The sequence below is a fragment of the Trachemys scripta genome, chromosome 11 (genome assembly GCF_013100865.1).
Source record: "Trachemys scripta elegans isolate TJP31775 chromosome 11, CAS_Tse_1.0, whole genome shotgun sequence".
Classification (NCBI taxonomy): Eukaryota; Metazoa; Chordata; order Testudines; family Emydidae; genus Trachemys; species Trachemys scripta.
In genome coordinates, this window is record NC_048308.1 from 1 (window position 1) to 12,686 (window position 12,686).

At 68.8% G+C, this 12,686-nt stretch overlaps 1 protein-coding gene across 1 annotated transcript in view; it reads right to left on the minus strand.

The window, feature by feature from the left end:
* Positions 1-1,520: 1,520 nt before the first annotated feature.
* Positions 1,521-12,686, minus strand: part of LOC117884942 (striated muscle preferentially expressed protein kinase-like) — a gene marked incomplete at its 3' end in the record, with an annotated part of 40,288 nt that continues 29,122 nt past the window's right edge. Inside the window, exons 2-7 of the mRNA XM_034785995.1 lie at positions 12,237-12,266; positions 11,790-11,879; positions 10,031-10,400; positions 6,572-8,031; positions 3,281-3,424; positions 1,521-1,703 (exon numbers count right to left, since the gene is read on the minus strand). Of these exons, the coding sequence (XP_034641886.1) occupies positions 1,521-1,703; positions 3,281-3,424; positions 6,572-8,031; positions 10,031-10,400; positions 11,790-11,879; positions 12,237-12,266 (2,277 nt within the window). The remainder of the gene's footprint in view (positions 1,704-3,280; positions 3,425-6,571; positions 8,032-10,030; positions 10,401-11,789; positions 11,880-12,236; positions 12,267-12,686) is intronic.

Below are 12,686 nucleotides of genomic sequence, written 5' to 3' on the forward strand. Positions count from 1 at the left end.
CAGGGAGCCGGGCACCCCCGGCGCGGGCAGAGGGGTCCCGGGGGGGGGGGGGCAAGGGGCCGGGGCCCCCCGGGCGGGGGGGGGGGGGGCCCGGGGGGGGGGGGGGGCGGGGCGCGGGCCCCCCCATCTTCCGAGTGGGGGATCCCGGGGGGGACACGCCCGGTCGGTCGGTCTCTGCGGGGCCCCAGCGCCCGCGGGCCGGGCCGCGCCGCTACTCACCCAGGGCGGCGGGCGGCTCCCGCAGGGGCGGGCGGCAGGACCCGGCCGGCTCCATCCCCACAGCGAGCCCGGCCGGGGAGCGGGGGACCGCTCCGGGCGGGGCCGGGTCCGACGCCGCGGGGATGGGCGCAGCTAGGCCGGCCCCGCCCCCAGCAGCCTCGGTCCGCCCCGCCCCCGCCCTGGGTCTGATGGGAGCCGGTGCCCCCCCGGCCTGGGGCCCGCACCCCCCCGAGGAGGGGCCATTTCGGTGCCGTCAGACGCTACCCCCCAGTCCTGCGCCCCAGCACCGGCAGGATGTACCAGGGCTGGGCACCCTTCCCGCCCCCTCCGGCCACGCTGGCATGGCCAGCCCATGGCAGTTTTCCCGGCCCTTTGCCCCCCTGCCCACCCTGGCACGGGCTGGGTCAACCTACTGCTGGTGGCTCGGCGCCCTGGGGACCTGCCCGGCCTGGGCTGGGGGCAGGCAGGGGGCAGCCGGGCTTGGCGCCCTGGGGCCCTGGGCTGGGCGCAGGCAGGGGGCAGCCGGGCTTGGCGCCCTGGGGACCTGCCCAGCCTGGGCTGGGGGCAGGCAGGGGGCAGCCGGGCTTGGCGCCCTGGGGCCCTGGGCTGGGCTCAGGCGGGGGGGAGGCGGGCCTGGCGCCCTGGGGCCCTGGGCCGCCGGGGGCNGCAGGGGGCAGCCGGGCTCGGCACTCTGGAGCCCTGGGCTGGGCGCAGGCAGGGGGCAGCCAGGCTTGGCGCCCTGGGGCCCTGGGCTGGGCGCGGCGCAGGCAGGGGGCAGCCAGGCTCGGCGCTCTGGGATGCCAGGTAGCCCCTGGCCAGCCAGGCTAGCCCATGGGAAGGGAGCGCTTGGCAGCTCTGAGGGGGGAGCAGAGGCTCCGGGGTTTCGCCAGGGGGTGCCCGCAGGAGCCCAGGGCAGGGCAGAGCCCCCCAAGGAAAGTCAGCCCGCCAAGGCAGCGGGGTGCTGTGGAGCAGGGTTGGGGGCGGCGGGGGCAGTGCCAGGGGGCTGGCGGGCACCGCTGGGAATCCATGGGTGCGAGGAGCCCAGGCAGGCAGGCAGGCAGCAGGACCCTCCGTGCTCCCAGCTGGCCGCACGTCAGGCCCGGCTCAGACAGAGCCTTGTAGGGTAAGGGAGCCTGGTTCCTGCCAGCGACAGCAGGAGCGGAGCTGGGAGCCTGCCCAGCGCTCAGCCTCCCACCCACTCACCCCGGCTCCGGCCTGCTGCTCCTCCTCCCTCGGGCTGAGCCGCCCCCCAAGGCCAGGCCTGCCCGCCCCCCGCGGGCCCCACGCCCCCCAGCACTTACCCGGCTGCACAGTCAGCCTGGCGCTGCAGCACGACTCCCCCACCTCGTTGGCCGCCGTGACCGTGTACAGGCCGGCGTCGGCCCCCCGGGCGCTCTGCAGCAGCAGGGTGTGGCGCTCACCCTCCACTTTGATGGGGCGCCAGGCGCTGCCCCTCAGCAGGGCGCCGTCCTTCCTCCAGGACACTGGGGTGGGAGAGGGCAGGTCACGGGGGAGAGCGCCTGGGTGTCCCCGGGGGGACTGAGCCCAGCCAGAGCTCACTGCAAGGCCCTGCCGGGGGGCAGGGTGCCGAGCGCCCATCGTCGTCAGGGCCCCCCCATCACTGCCGGGGGGCAGGGCGCGGCGTGCCTGTCGTTGTCAGGGCCCCCCCATCGCTGCCGGGGGCAGGGCGCGGCGTGCCTGTCGTTATCAGGGCCCCCCCATCACTGCCAGGGGGCAGGGCGCGGCGTGCCTGTCGTTGTCAAGGCCCCCCCCATCACTGCCGGGGGGCAGGGCACAGCACGCCTGTAGTTGTCAGGGCCCCCCCATCACTGCCTGGGGGCAGGGCACAGCACGCCTGTCGTTGTCAGGGCCCCCCCATCGCTGCCGGGGGACAGGGCGCGGCGTGCCTGTCATCGTCAGGGCCCCCCCATCAGTACACTGGGGCCCTGCGGGGGCAGCACCGCTCCCCGGTATTGCTGGGGGCACGTTGCCCCCCAGGTGTAGCCAGAATCTGACCCGCTGTGGTTCCTGTGACTCTCCTGCCCCCTAGTGGCTGGTCTGGAGACGCGCTGCTGCACATGGCCCCACGCCGGGCACCCCGTCTCTCTGGACATGGCCAGGGAGCGCTGCCCTGAGAACAGGGGGCTCTGCTCCCTCCCCTTCCCCCTTGTGCCCCTGCTGCCCACACAGATTCCCCGGCGCCCCCAGAGGGTCAGCGAGGGCGGCAGGGCCGAGCCCCCAGCAGCCCCCAGCCCAGATAAAGACAGTGGCTGGGACAGAGACTCTGGCCTCCTGACACTGCCTCAGTGTGACGCTGGGCAAGTCCCTTTGCCAGCCAGGGCTTCGTTCCCCTGCCCCAGATCTCGGGTTGGGGCTGCCCATGGAGTGCTGCGTGTGGAGCCCCTCCGTCACCTGCTCTCCCCCCTCACCCCCCCCGCACACCCAGCACAGCTAGAGTCATTGCCATATTCAAGCTGGCATCTCGTGCCATCGGCGAGGCCTTTCCTCAGACACGGCCACAGTGTCCGGGCATGAGGGGCGGCTCCATAGTGCAGTCGGCCATCACACAAACCCCCTCGCCAGGGCTGTTGGAGCCACTGTGGCCCCGTCTCCCAGTCAGCCACGGCCACACTGCCAGGAGGTGCCCGGGGGAGCGCAGGCAGGGCAGCCCTGAGCCCCGGCGGCACGGACCAGCCAGAGCTTCACTCCCAGAAGCACCTGGCCCTGGGCTCGGTGGCGAGCACCTGGCCAGCTGGGTGGCTTCGGCCGGGGTGGGTGGCACAGGCAGCCCGCAGGAGAGACCGGCCCGGTCCCTGTCCAGGTCAGGATTCCTGTGGTCTGTCTGCCACACACAGTGTGAACGTGCGTTAGTGCCCCCACTCTGCCCCCCCGGGAGGAAGGGAAGGAAGGAAGAATCACGGGGTGGACGTGACGTTCCCCAGGCCACCCACCGAGTCAGTGTCAGGAGGGGGCTAGCTCCTGATTCACTAGGCCCAGGTGGCCGGCACGCCACCAGCCCCTCCCAGCCCTGCCCAGGGCTCCGGCAGCCTGTGGCGCTCACCTTCGGGCATGGGGTTGGCAGTGACAATGCACTTCAGCAGCACCTCTGCGCCCACCGTCACCACAGCGTCCTGGATGGGGATCTCGAAGACCGGGGCCTCCAGGGGATCCTCGCCGGCGGAGACGTACGAATCGTCGGATGACTCTGAGCCGGGAGAGATCAGCCCATGGCACTGAGCAGGGACAGGACAGAAGCTGCGCGGAGCCCCACAACGGCTGAGCAGAGGGGGCAGCAGCAGTCCTGGGGACCCCCAGCCCACCTCCCCCCAGCAGTGATTCATGCACCAGGGTGGGAGTAGGGCCCACTCCATTGGCGATGCTGTAGTCGGGCTCTGCCCTGGGATGCAACCATCTCTGCTCCGAGCTACGCAGGGGAGAGGCGTCTCCTGCCTTGCCCAGCTCTCCCATTGCGCCTTTGGGCTCTGGGACCTGAAATGCCCCTGGACTCCCACCCCTCCCTGCCATGGGGGGCATCCCTCAGCAGCAAGTGGCAGTGGTCCCCGTGTGACACCTTGGCCAAGGCCAGGAACTGAACCAGGGACCTGGGCATGAGCTGCACAGCTGGGCATGAGCTGCTCCAGCCAAGGAGCCAGGCGCCCTGGCTCGGTCTTGGGGACCCCTGCTCCAGGGGGGCACATGGGGGTGTATTGGGCACACAGGCTGGGACTAGGGGGGGGCACATGGGGGGGGGGGCGTCGAGCACACGGACTAGCTTGCTAGCAGGTCCCGCCTGCAGGAGAGGAGGGGATGGCACCAGGCGCCCCCGCCAGACCCACAAGGCTTCCCGCTGCCAGGGAGATGCCCCCCTCTGGGTGCCCCCACTAACCCCCCGCTAGCAGCAGGCAGGTTTATGGGCAGGCAGTTCCTGAGCCAGCCCCAAGAGGGCGCCCCATGCAAGGGAGAATGGCCTGAGGGAGCCATAGAGCAGGGCACGAAGAGCAGCCGCAGCAGGGTCCCTGCAGCAGGAAAGAGCCATAGAGAGAGGCAGCAGGGAGAGCGCCCCTTGGTGACGGGGGCTGCTCACTGCAGCGCAGTGAATCCCAGCTGGAGTGGCTGGGTGTGCCTGGGGGGGCGGGTAGGGGGGTCATTCCCCCGGGTCTGGGCCCACGCGCGTCGGACAAGCTCCCCCCGGGAACCCCCACGGCTCGCTGGCTGGCTCCCTTTGCTGCAGAGCAATGCAGCCCTGTGCTGCCCCAGCACCTCCAGCCCCCCAGCCTGCGGGCAGGGCCTGGGGCTATTCCGCGGCTTAGAGCAGGGCACCGCCCAGAGCCAGGGCCTCGGCGCAGTTACGTTCTCCGCCTGGCACACGGGCCTTTCTCCGCCCGTCCCAACGAGCGGGCACGAAGGGCAGCGTTCCCGAGCTCCTGGCAGCGCCCGGCACTGGCAGAGGGGGGAGCTCAGAAGAGAAAAGGGAGCTGGGGAGGTGATGGAGCGGGCGTCTGGGCACTCATGGGCGAGGTGGTCTCAGGGACTGGCCCCCTGCCGCACCCGCTGGGAGCTGCGTCGGCTTCTCCACTCCCGGCCCCTGTGCGGGGCAGGGGGGTTCCCAAGGGATCTGCCCCACACTCCCCTAGCAGGGCCTCCTGGGGGTTCAGTGTGCAACTGGGGAGGTGCTGGAGCAAACCGTGCCCTCTCTAGCCAGGAGTCCAGGGGTTGGCCTGGGCTCAGGGCTGCAAAATACTGTGCCCGGCCAGGAAGGCTTCAGGGTCGTGCAAAGCCCAGTGGGCGTGCTCAGCTCATGCGCTGGCCAGGGAGGGCCTTGTGCCGCGATGCCAGCCCTGGGGGGTGGGGTGAGCCGTGTGCCCAGCATGCAGGGCCCCGAACCAACGCGGGGAAGGCCGCAAGAGGCAGCTCTGGGCACACCAGGTGCCCACTGGCCCTTGGGGAGGTGGTTTTCATTGCTGCCTGGACTCAGTCCCCATTCAGAGCTGTCTGGCCTTTCAGTGCCGGGCACCGGGCAGAGCGAAGGAGACCCGCCAAGCCAGGAACTAGTCACGCTGCCAAGGGCTCAAGACGGGAGCTCAGCCTGCAAGTGGGCCCGTGGCTGGCAGCTGGGCACAGCTGATGTGCTGGGATGGAAGGGGGACAAGGGGCTTCTGCGTCCTCCCCCCCCCCCCCCAGCAGGGAGCGGGGCGTTGCCATGGAGCAGAGGAGCATGTTGGGCTGTCAAAGGGGCAGGAGAGAGCTGGGTTCCGGGTGCCATGGAGACCAGGCAGGGCAGAGCAAGGGACCGACACCTGCTCGGGGAAGCCAGGGCATGGGCCCTGACAGGCCGGGCTTCGGGGGTCCTAGCCCTGGTGAGTCTCAGTCTTCGCAGTGACCCACAGGGCTCCCCATGCCCGTCCCGTGACTCCCTTCTGGGGAGGGCCCTTAGCCAGAGACTCCGGACCCAGAGATCCCCTCCTGTCCATGCCCCGGGGAGCCAGCCCCTCCCCAGCACAGCACCCATCCCATCCCACCGGGCCCCGCACCCCTGATCCCTGCCTGATTCCCGCCCTGGCTCTGAACCCCCACCCCACGCTCGCCCCTGCTGACGCTCCTGGCATTGCTCCTGCAAATTGCAGCTCACGTCCCCCTCCCCTGTTCCCTGGGGCTGTCCAGTCCCTCCTCCGGATGCCCGCACCCACCCCAGTGAGCCGAGCCCCCAGCCCTCCTCTGCTCCGCCTGCTCAGAGCACAACAGTAAATAACGTTCCCAAAGCCCCCGGGGTCCCGCCATTGGGGCGGGGCAGGGCAGAGCACGGTGTGCCCAGCCCCAAACGCACTGTCTACACTGGCCGAGCTCAGGAGGGGAGCCCCCCACCCCCACTCCGGGGCCAGGGCCCCTCGTCCCGGGTGCTGCCCAGACCCAGCCTGAACGTATGTGCCCCCCCCCATTGGTAACGCTCCCCGGCACGGGCAGCAGGGTGCATTGGTGCCCGCCCCACCCTGCTAGGGAGGGGCACGGCAGGGCGCTCTGGGCACAGGCCTGGGGGGAAGGCTCAGGCTGGGGTGTCTGATACTGTTGTTGGCCTCTCCGGCTGGCACAGACAGGGAACCCCCTGACCCCCCGCCCGGCCCGGCTCTGGCAGGGCCCATGGGGCAGCCCAAGCAGTCAGCCCCTCTGCCTGAGGGACTTGCCCAAGGAGTCGGTGGGAACTGAACACAGGTCTCCTGCCCCCAGCTCTGACCCCAAAGCGCTCGGCTCTTTGGGGGGCTCCTGGCTGTATGGGACGGAGGGGGGCTGGCTGGGCCCAGTGTGTGGGTACTGGCGGCCCCCACCCGCCCGCGGGGAGGACAGCGGCTGCCCCTACCTAGCTCTGGCGAGGTGGGCCGGGGCCGGCGGCCTTTCCCCTTGCTCCGGGTGCTTCTCCCTTCCTGAGCCAGCCGGGCACCTTCCTTCTTCTCTGTGACCTTCAGCTGCCTTTGCTCGGCATCCCTGCCTGTGCCACGCAGCCCTGCCCTGGCCCCCTCCAGGCCGGCTCCAGGCTCCGGCGCGGGCTTGGCCCAGGGTAAGAACCGCACCTCCTGGCCCGCGTCCCGCCTCCTATGTGGCCCGTGCTGGCCTGCTGGCCTGGTGGTCAGGGCTTCGCTCCCAGCCCCGGGGGCCCTGCCATCGCGGCAAGCTCTCACCCCGACCGTCGGGCCCCCATCCAGGCATGCGACTCCTTTGGGGGGCCTGGCCTCCGGCAGGTCCCCTCGCCCCAGCAGAGTGGCCTGCGATAAGGGGCACTGCTCCACCTTCCTCTTGCCCTCAGCACCTTCCGGCTCCTCACTCCTCCTGGCTCTGGCCTCCTCCCGGGGCTGGCTCGTCAGGGCGCAGCTCCGAAGCAGTGGCTTCCGCGTGGCTGCCCGCTCCGCCCCGTCTCCGGGCCCCCCCAGCCCCACGCTGGCCAGGGCTAGCTGCTGGATGCCGTACGCGTTCTCCACAGGCGGCGGGGCCTTGAGCCCCTGGTCTTTCGGGGCCGGGGTGGCTTGTGCCTCCAGCACCCGGGGGGCAGAGAGCTGGCTGGGGCCCCGGGGTGAGGGGGCCTTTGCCAGCTCCTGCGACCTCATCAGCTGCTGCTTGGAGACGGTCTTCTTGATGCGGCTCAGCTCCTCGGAGAACCTGTGCTCGATGTCGCCGACCCGGCTGGCGAAGTGGCCCCGCTCGTCGAACGAGGCGGCCTTGTGGCGGAAGGCCTGGCGCCGGCACGTCGGGCCGCCCATCTCCGACCGCACCCCGGCCCGCAGCTCCTCCCGGGAGCCGTCCGGCGTGAGCGGGCGCTGGCCCAGGTCGGGCTGGTCGAAGGAGCGCGTCTTGCGCAGGGGCAGCCAGGCGTGGACCGGGAGGGGGCTGTCGCTCTGCTCCAGGCTCCTCCGGCGCTCCTCAAAGTACTTCAGCTTCTCGAAGATCTTGGAGCCGGAGCGCGCCAGCTTGGGCGAGGGCCGCAGCACGGACACTCGGCTGGAGGTCTCGCTCAGCGGGGTCTGGGGCCGGGACTCCAGCGTGCTGGCCTGCGAGTACCCCAGAGACTTGGGCTTCCGGACCTTCGCCTCGTACTCCTCGGGAACCGTGTCCTGGTACTCCGCCGGCATCAGGGCCGTCTTGCGGGGCGTCAGGGGCGTGGGGGAGGGGACGCCAGGACCTCGGCTGGCCGGCTGGGCCGGGCACTGGCCCACCCTGGGAGACGGCAGGCAGAGAACAGGTGGCTTGGAGGCCAGGGGCTGGGCTGGAGGCTTTGGGGAGAGCTCCAAGGGGTCGTCTCTCCTGTACCCGCCCTGGGGGATGCTGCTGCAGGCAGAAGGGAAAGAGGGGGGTGTCAGAGCCAGCCTCGCTTACAGCCTGGCATGCAGCCCTGCCCCCCGAGGGCAGCAGAGCTGGTCTGCCCAGGGCGAGGAGGGGGTGTGAACGCAGGCGACCCCGGGGAGTGGGCTATCGGCGTGGCACAGGAGCTAGAGCGAGGCTGGATAAACTTCAGAAAGACGGGGGGTGGGGGAGATCCGTCTGGGAATGTCCCCCATTCTCCCACTCCCCGAGGGAACCAGAACCGGCCTGGGACAGCCAGCCCTGCCCTGGGAGAGGGGCTGGAGGAGCTAATGGGGCGTCTCCATCTCTGGGCCGCAGTCCTGGCCTCCCCGTCTAAAGCCCATCTGGGATCTGGCACCCGGGACGGAGGCTGGCACCAAGGGGACAAGCTGTCCCACTGCAATACCATCCGGGCGGTGCCCAGCAAGCCAGGGGTGCTGTGGTCTTACCATGCCTGGCGTGGTCCGGGGGCACCCGGGCCTGCACTCTCCCTGGCTCCGGAGCGAGCACAGCCTGGGCTCTGGGGGAGCCCGACTGGCTGGAAGCGTCACGGCCGGGCTGGTACGCATGTGGGTGGCAGTGAGACTAGGACCTCCTGGGGCTCGCTGGATGGCAGCCCCCGGGGCCTGGCACGGCCAAGGCAGCTGGGGGTAGCTAGAGCTGGAGCCCTGCTGGGGGGCTGCGGCACCACGACTGGGGAGCAGACTCGGGCGAACTACAGCAGTCGGGTCACTCGGCTCAACGGCTGGGCCCTGGGCAGGATCAGCAACAGGGAGAGGGGAATTCACCCCCCCGCTGCCACAGCACTCAGGCAAATCTCCCCAGCCCTAGGTCACACCCAGCCACACTCACGCACGGGCACGCACACCCACACGCTCATGGGCACGCTCACACGCACACATACACACACATGTGGGCACGCACACACACATGTGCACACATGTGGGCACACACATACATGGACACGCTCACACACACATATGCACACACATGTGGGCACACCCAGACACACACACGCACACACACACGTAGGCACACACAGACACACACGGTCTCAGCGGGATGCCCACGGACCCCCGAGCCCCTTGGACGCGTGGGGATGACCCGGCTGTGCCCGCGGGCTGGGGTCGAGGCGGGCTGGGGTCCGCGGGGGTGGGAAGCGGAGCGATGAAGATGATAACCTGGGGGAGCCTCGAACACAAGACAGCGAGATGGAGGTGGCAGGAGCGGGCAGGATGGGGCCCCTGAGCACAGCAGCCAGGTGAGCAGACCCCCCCACACTCCCCCGCCCCCGGGCCAGGCAGGTCCCAGCAGCCCGGCAGGGGCCGCAGCAGGGCTGGAAGGAGTGTCCCCAGGAGGGCCCTGCCCGTGGATCCCAGCCGGGGTCCATACATAGAACATCAAGGTTGGAAGGGACCTCAGGAGGTATCTAGTCCAACCCCCTGCTCAAAGTAGGACCAATCCCAGACAGATTTTTGCCCCAGATCCTTAAATGGCCCCCTGAAGGATTGAACTCACAACCCTGGGTTTAGCAGGCCAAGAGGCTGTCTGGGACAGTGGGAGCCGGCCGGGGAGCAGGGCGGCCGTGGGGCTGGGGGAACTGGAGAGCAGCTCGCAGAGGGGGGCTGAGGTGCTAGGAGGGCAGTGGCTTTGTCCCCATGCTGGAGTCAGCAGAGCTGGGGGGTGGGCACGGGGAGTGGGGAGGGGGCAGGGAGCGTGACCCACAGCCCAGGAACGAGGGCTCTTTAGCCGGGCTCCACCCCTGAGCAGCTCCACCCTAACTCCCGCTGCCCGGTGCATAGCCCGGCCCCCAACCCTCCCCCCAGCCCCCGGGCAGGGCCTGCCGTGCTCAGAGGCCCCGGTCCTCCCACAGGGATAAAGGAGGCAAAGAAAGACCCCAGGCTGAGGGCTAAGATGGCTGCGGGGGTCGGGAGGAGATGGCCCCAACACGATGCCCCCTCCGCAGCCTCCCCCAGCTACTTACACGTGGATTGAGAGCGCCCGTCCTCTGTACAGACTGAAGGCGCTGCCGTAGGGGTCGCTGGCCACCGAGAGGCTATCCTCCGACCCCCAGCTTGTGCCCACCAGAATAGCACGCGACGCCCGTAGCAGCGGCTCCACCCCCAGGTGCCTGACCTCGGCGCCGCGGGGGGCCTGCGCGTGTGCTTGCCTTGGGGTCCCCTGCGGCTGCCAGCCACCGGGGCGCAGGTAGGGCCCCCTCACTGGGAGGCCGGGCTCCGTCTCCTTCTCCACCACGGTCTGCTGGCTGCCCGACCAGCTGGAGCGCTCCTCCGCTTGCGACAGGCCCAGCGCCGACGTGGTCATGGAGGTGTCCACCAGCGTGTTCGACTCCCCTGCGCAGAGGAGAGAGGGGTGAACTGGCAGGCAGCGCCTGGAGGGGTCCGGCCAGAGCCCCTGTCCGCTGCCACTGGCCAGGCCCCCGCCCCGACTGGAGCCAGGACTGGCCAGGACACCCCCTGTGACGTTATTAATATAAACTGGGACAGTATAGATCATTGTTGCAACCAAGATCCCGTAGTGGCACCAAATCTGGTACGAAGGGGGTCAAATAAAGTGTCTAAGGACCTCCATTAAGGACCATCAGCGACACAACTGACCCCTCGAGAGAAGGGAGATACACCCTGTGACTCAGCAAGGCAGGGACAGGCCTAGGGACAGAACTCTGAGGTTTTTCATGCCATGTGCTGGGCAGCTTGTGTTTGGGACAAAGGAAGCACAGGCCACATGGCAAAAGGACTGTAAAAGGCAGCTGCATCTTCTCTTCAATCCTGCTTCTTACCTCTGGAGGGACTTTGCTACAAACCGAACCTCTGAACAAAGGACTGAATGACCCATCCCAGCTGGGGATGTTCCAGAGACTTGATTTGAACCTGCAGTTTATTCCATCACTGCTACACAGGGCTGCCCGGGGGGGGAGGGGGGAGAGGCAAGTGGGGCAATTTGCCCCGGGCCCCACAGGGGCCCCTATGAGAGTTTTTCGGGGCCCCTGGAGCAGGGTCCTTCACTCGCTCCGGGGGCCCTGGAAAACTCTCGTGGGACCCGGGCCCCTGGAGCTTCTTCCGCTCCGGGTCTTCGGCTGCAATTCAGTGGCGGGGGGCCCCCCTGCCGCCGAAGACCCCAGGCCCCCTGAATCCTCTGGACGGCCCTGCTGCTACAAGCCTGAACCAAGAACTTTGCCATCACTGTATGGAATTGATTCCATTTAAGCAGTTCTAGCTCTCATCTATATTTCTTTTTATGAATAAACCTTTAGATTTTAGATTCTAAAGGATTGGCAACAGCGTGATTTGTGGGTAAGATCTGATTTGTATATTGACCTGGGTCTGGGGCTTGGCCCTGTGGGATCAGGAGAACCTTTTTTCTTTTACTGGGGTATTGGTTTTTGTAACCATTTGTCCCCATAATGAGTGGCATTGGTGGTGATACTGGGAAACTGGAGTGTCTGAGGGAATTGCTTGTGTGACTGGTGGTTAGCCAGTGGGGTGAGACCAAAGTCCTCTCTGTTGGGCTGGTTTGGTGCCTGGGTGTGCAAAGGACCCCAGCCTGGAGCTGTAACTACCCTGCTCTGAGCAATTTGTCCTGAATTGACACTCTCAGTTGGGTCCCACCAGAACCAGCATCGTCACCCCCCTTCCCTTTCTGGGCCAGGACTGGCCACAGCCCCCACCCCACTCACAGCCCCTGCAGAGCTACCTGGAGCCCCCCGGCCGGCTCCCACTCACCTGTGGGGGAGCTGAAAGGCGTCTCGTCCTGGAGCTCCCTGCGCTGCGTCCCCTGGGGGTCGCTGGCGTCGTCCTCGCCTGTCTCCGAGTCTGGAGCCGGACAGAAGCGGGCGGTGAGGACGCAGGCTGGGCGGGCAGCACCACTCAGGTCTCCCAGGCCGGGAACCCCCAACCCACCTAATGCAGGTCGGTGCTGGGAGGCGGGAGAGGCGAGTGCCAAGGCCCCACCTGGGACGGGTGGGCAGAAGCAGACGGAGCCCGTCAGCCTCAGTGTCCCCAGTGGGGGGGTCTGAGCTGGGGGGAGCAGGGAGCAGCGGGGGGGAGCCAAGCGCAGGGAGAGAGGCGAGCCAGCCGTGCAACAGGGGAGGGAGCAGCGTGGCCTGGAGGAGGGGGAGCAGCATGGGGGGGCGGGGGCCCGGGGGCGGGTGAGGCCGAGCGGTGTCCTACCGTAGCTTTGCTTTCTGCAGGAGCGGAAAACTTCGCTTCCATCGGGGCAGCAAGAGAGAGAGAGACATCAGCGCCGGTTATCGGCCCAGCCTGCCAAGCCACGGGCAGCCTGGCGGGGGCAGTGGGGCACTCAGCCGAGGGGGCGGGTCCCACGGGAGGCGAGGGCTGGGGGGGCGGGTCACAGACCCTGCACCCCCTGAAACACAGCATGCCCAGCCCCACCCTGGCTTCTCTAGTGAGTGTCTGCACACTCACAGACCCCCCCCTGACACGCCCAGCCCCGCCCCGGCTCCTCTCACGAGCGTGTACACACTCATAGACCCCCCCCTGACACGCCCAGCCCCACCCTGGCTCCTCTAGTGAGCATGTACACACTCACAGACCCCCCGACACGCCCAGCCCTGCCCCGGCTCCTCTCACGAGCGTGTGCACACTCACAGACCCCCCCCC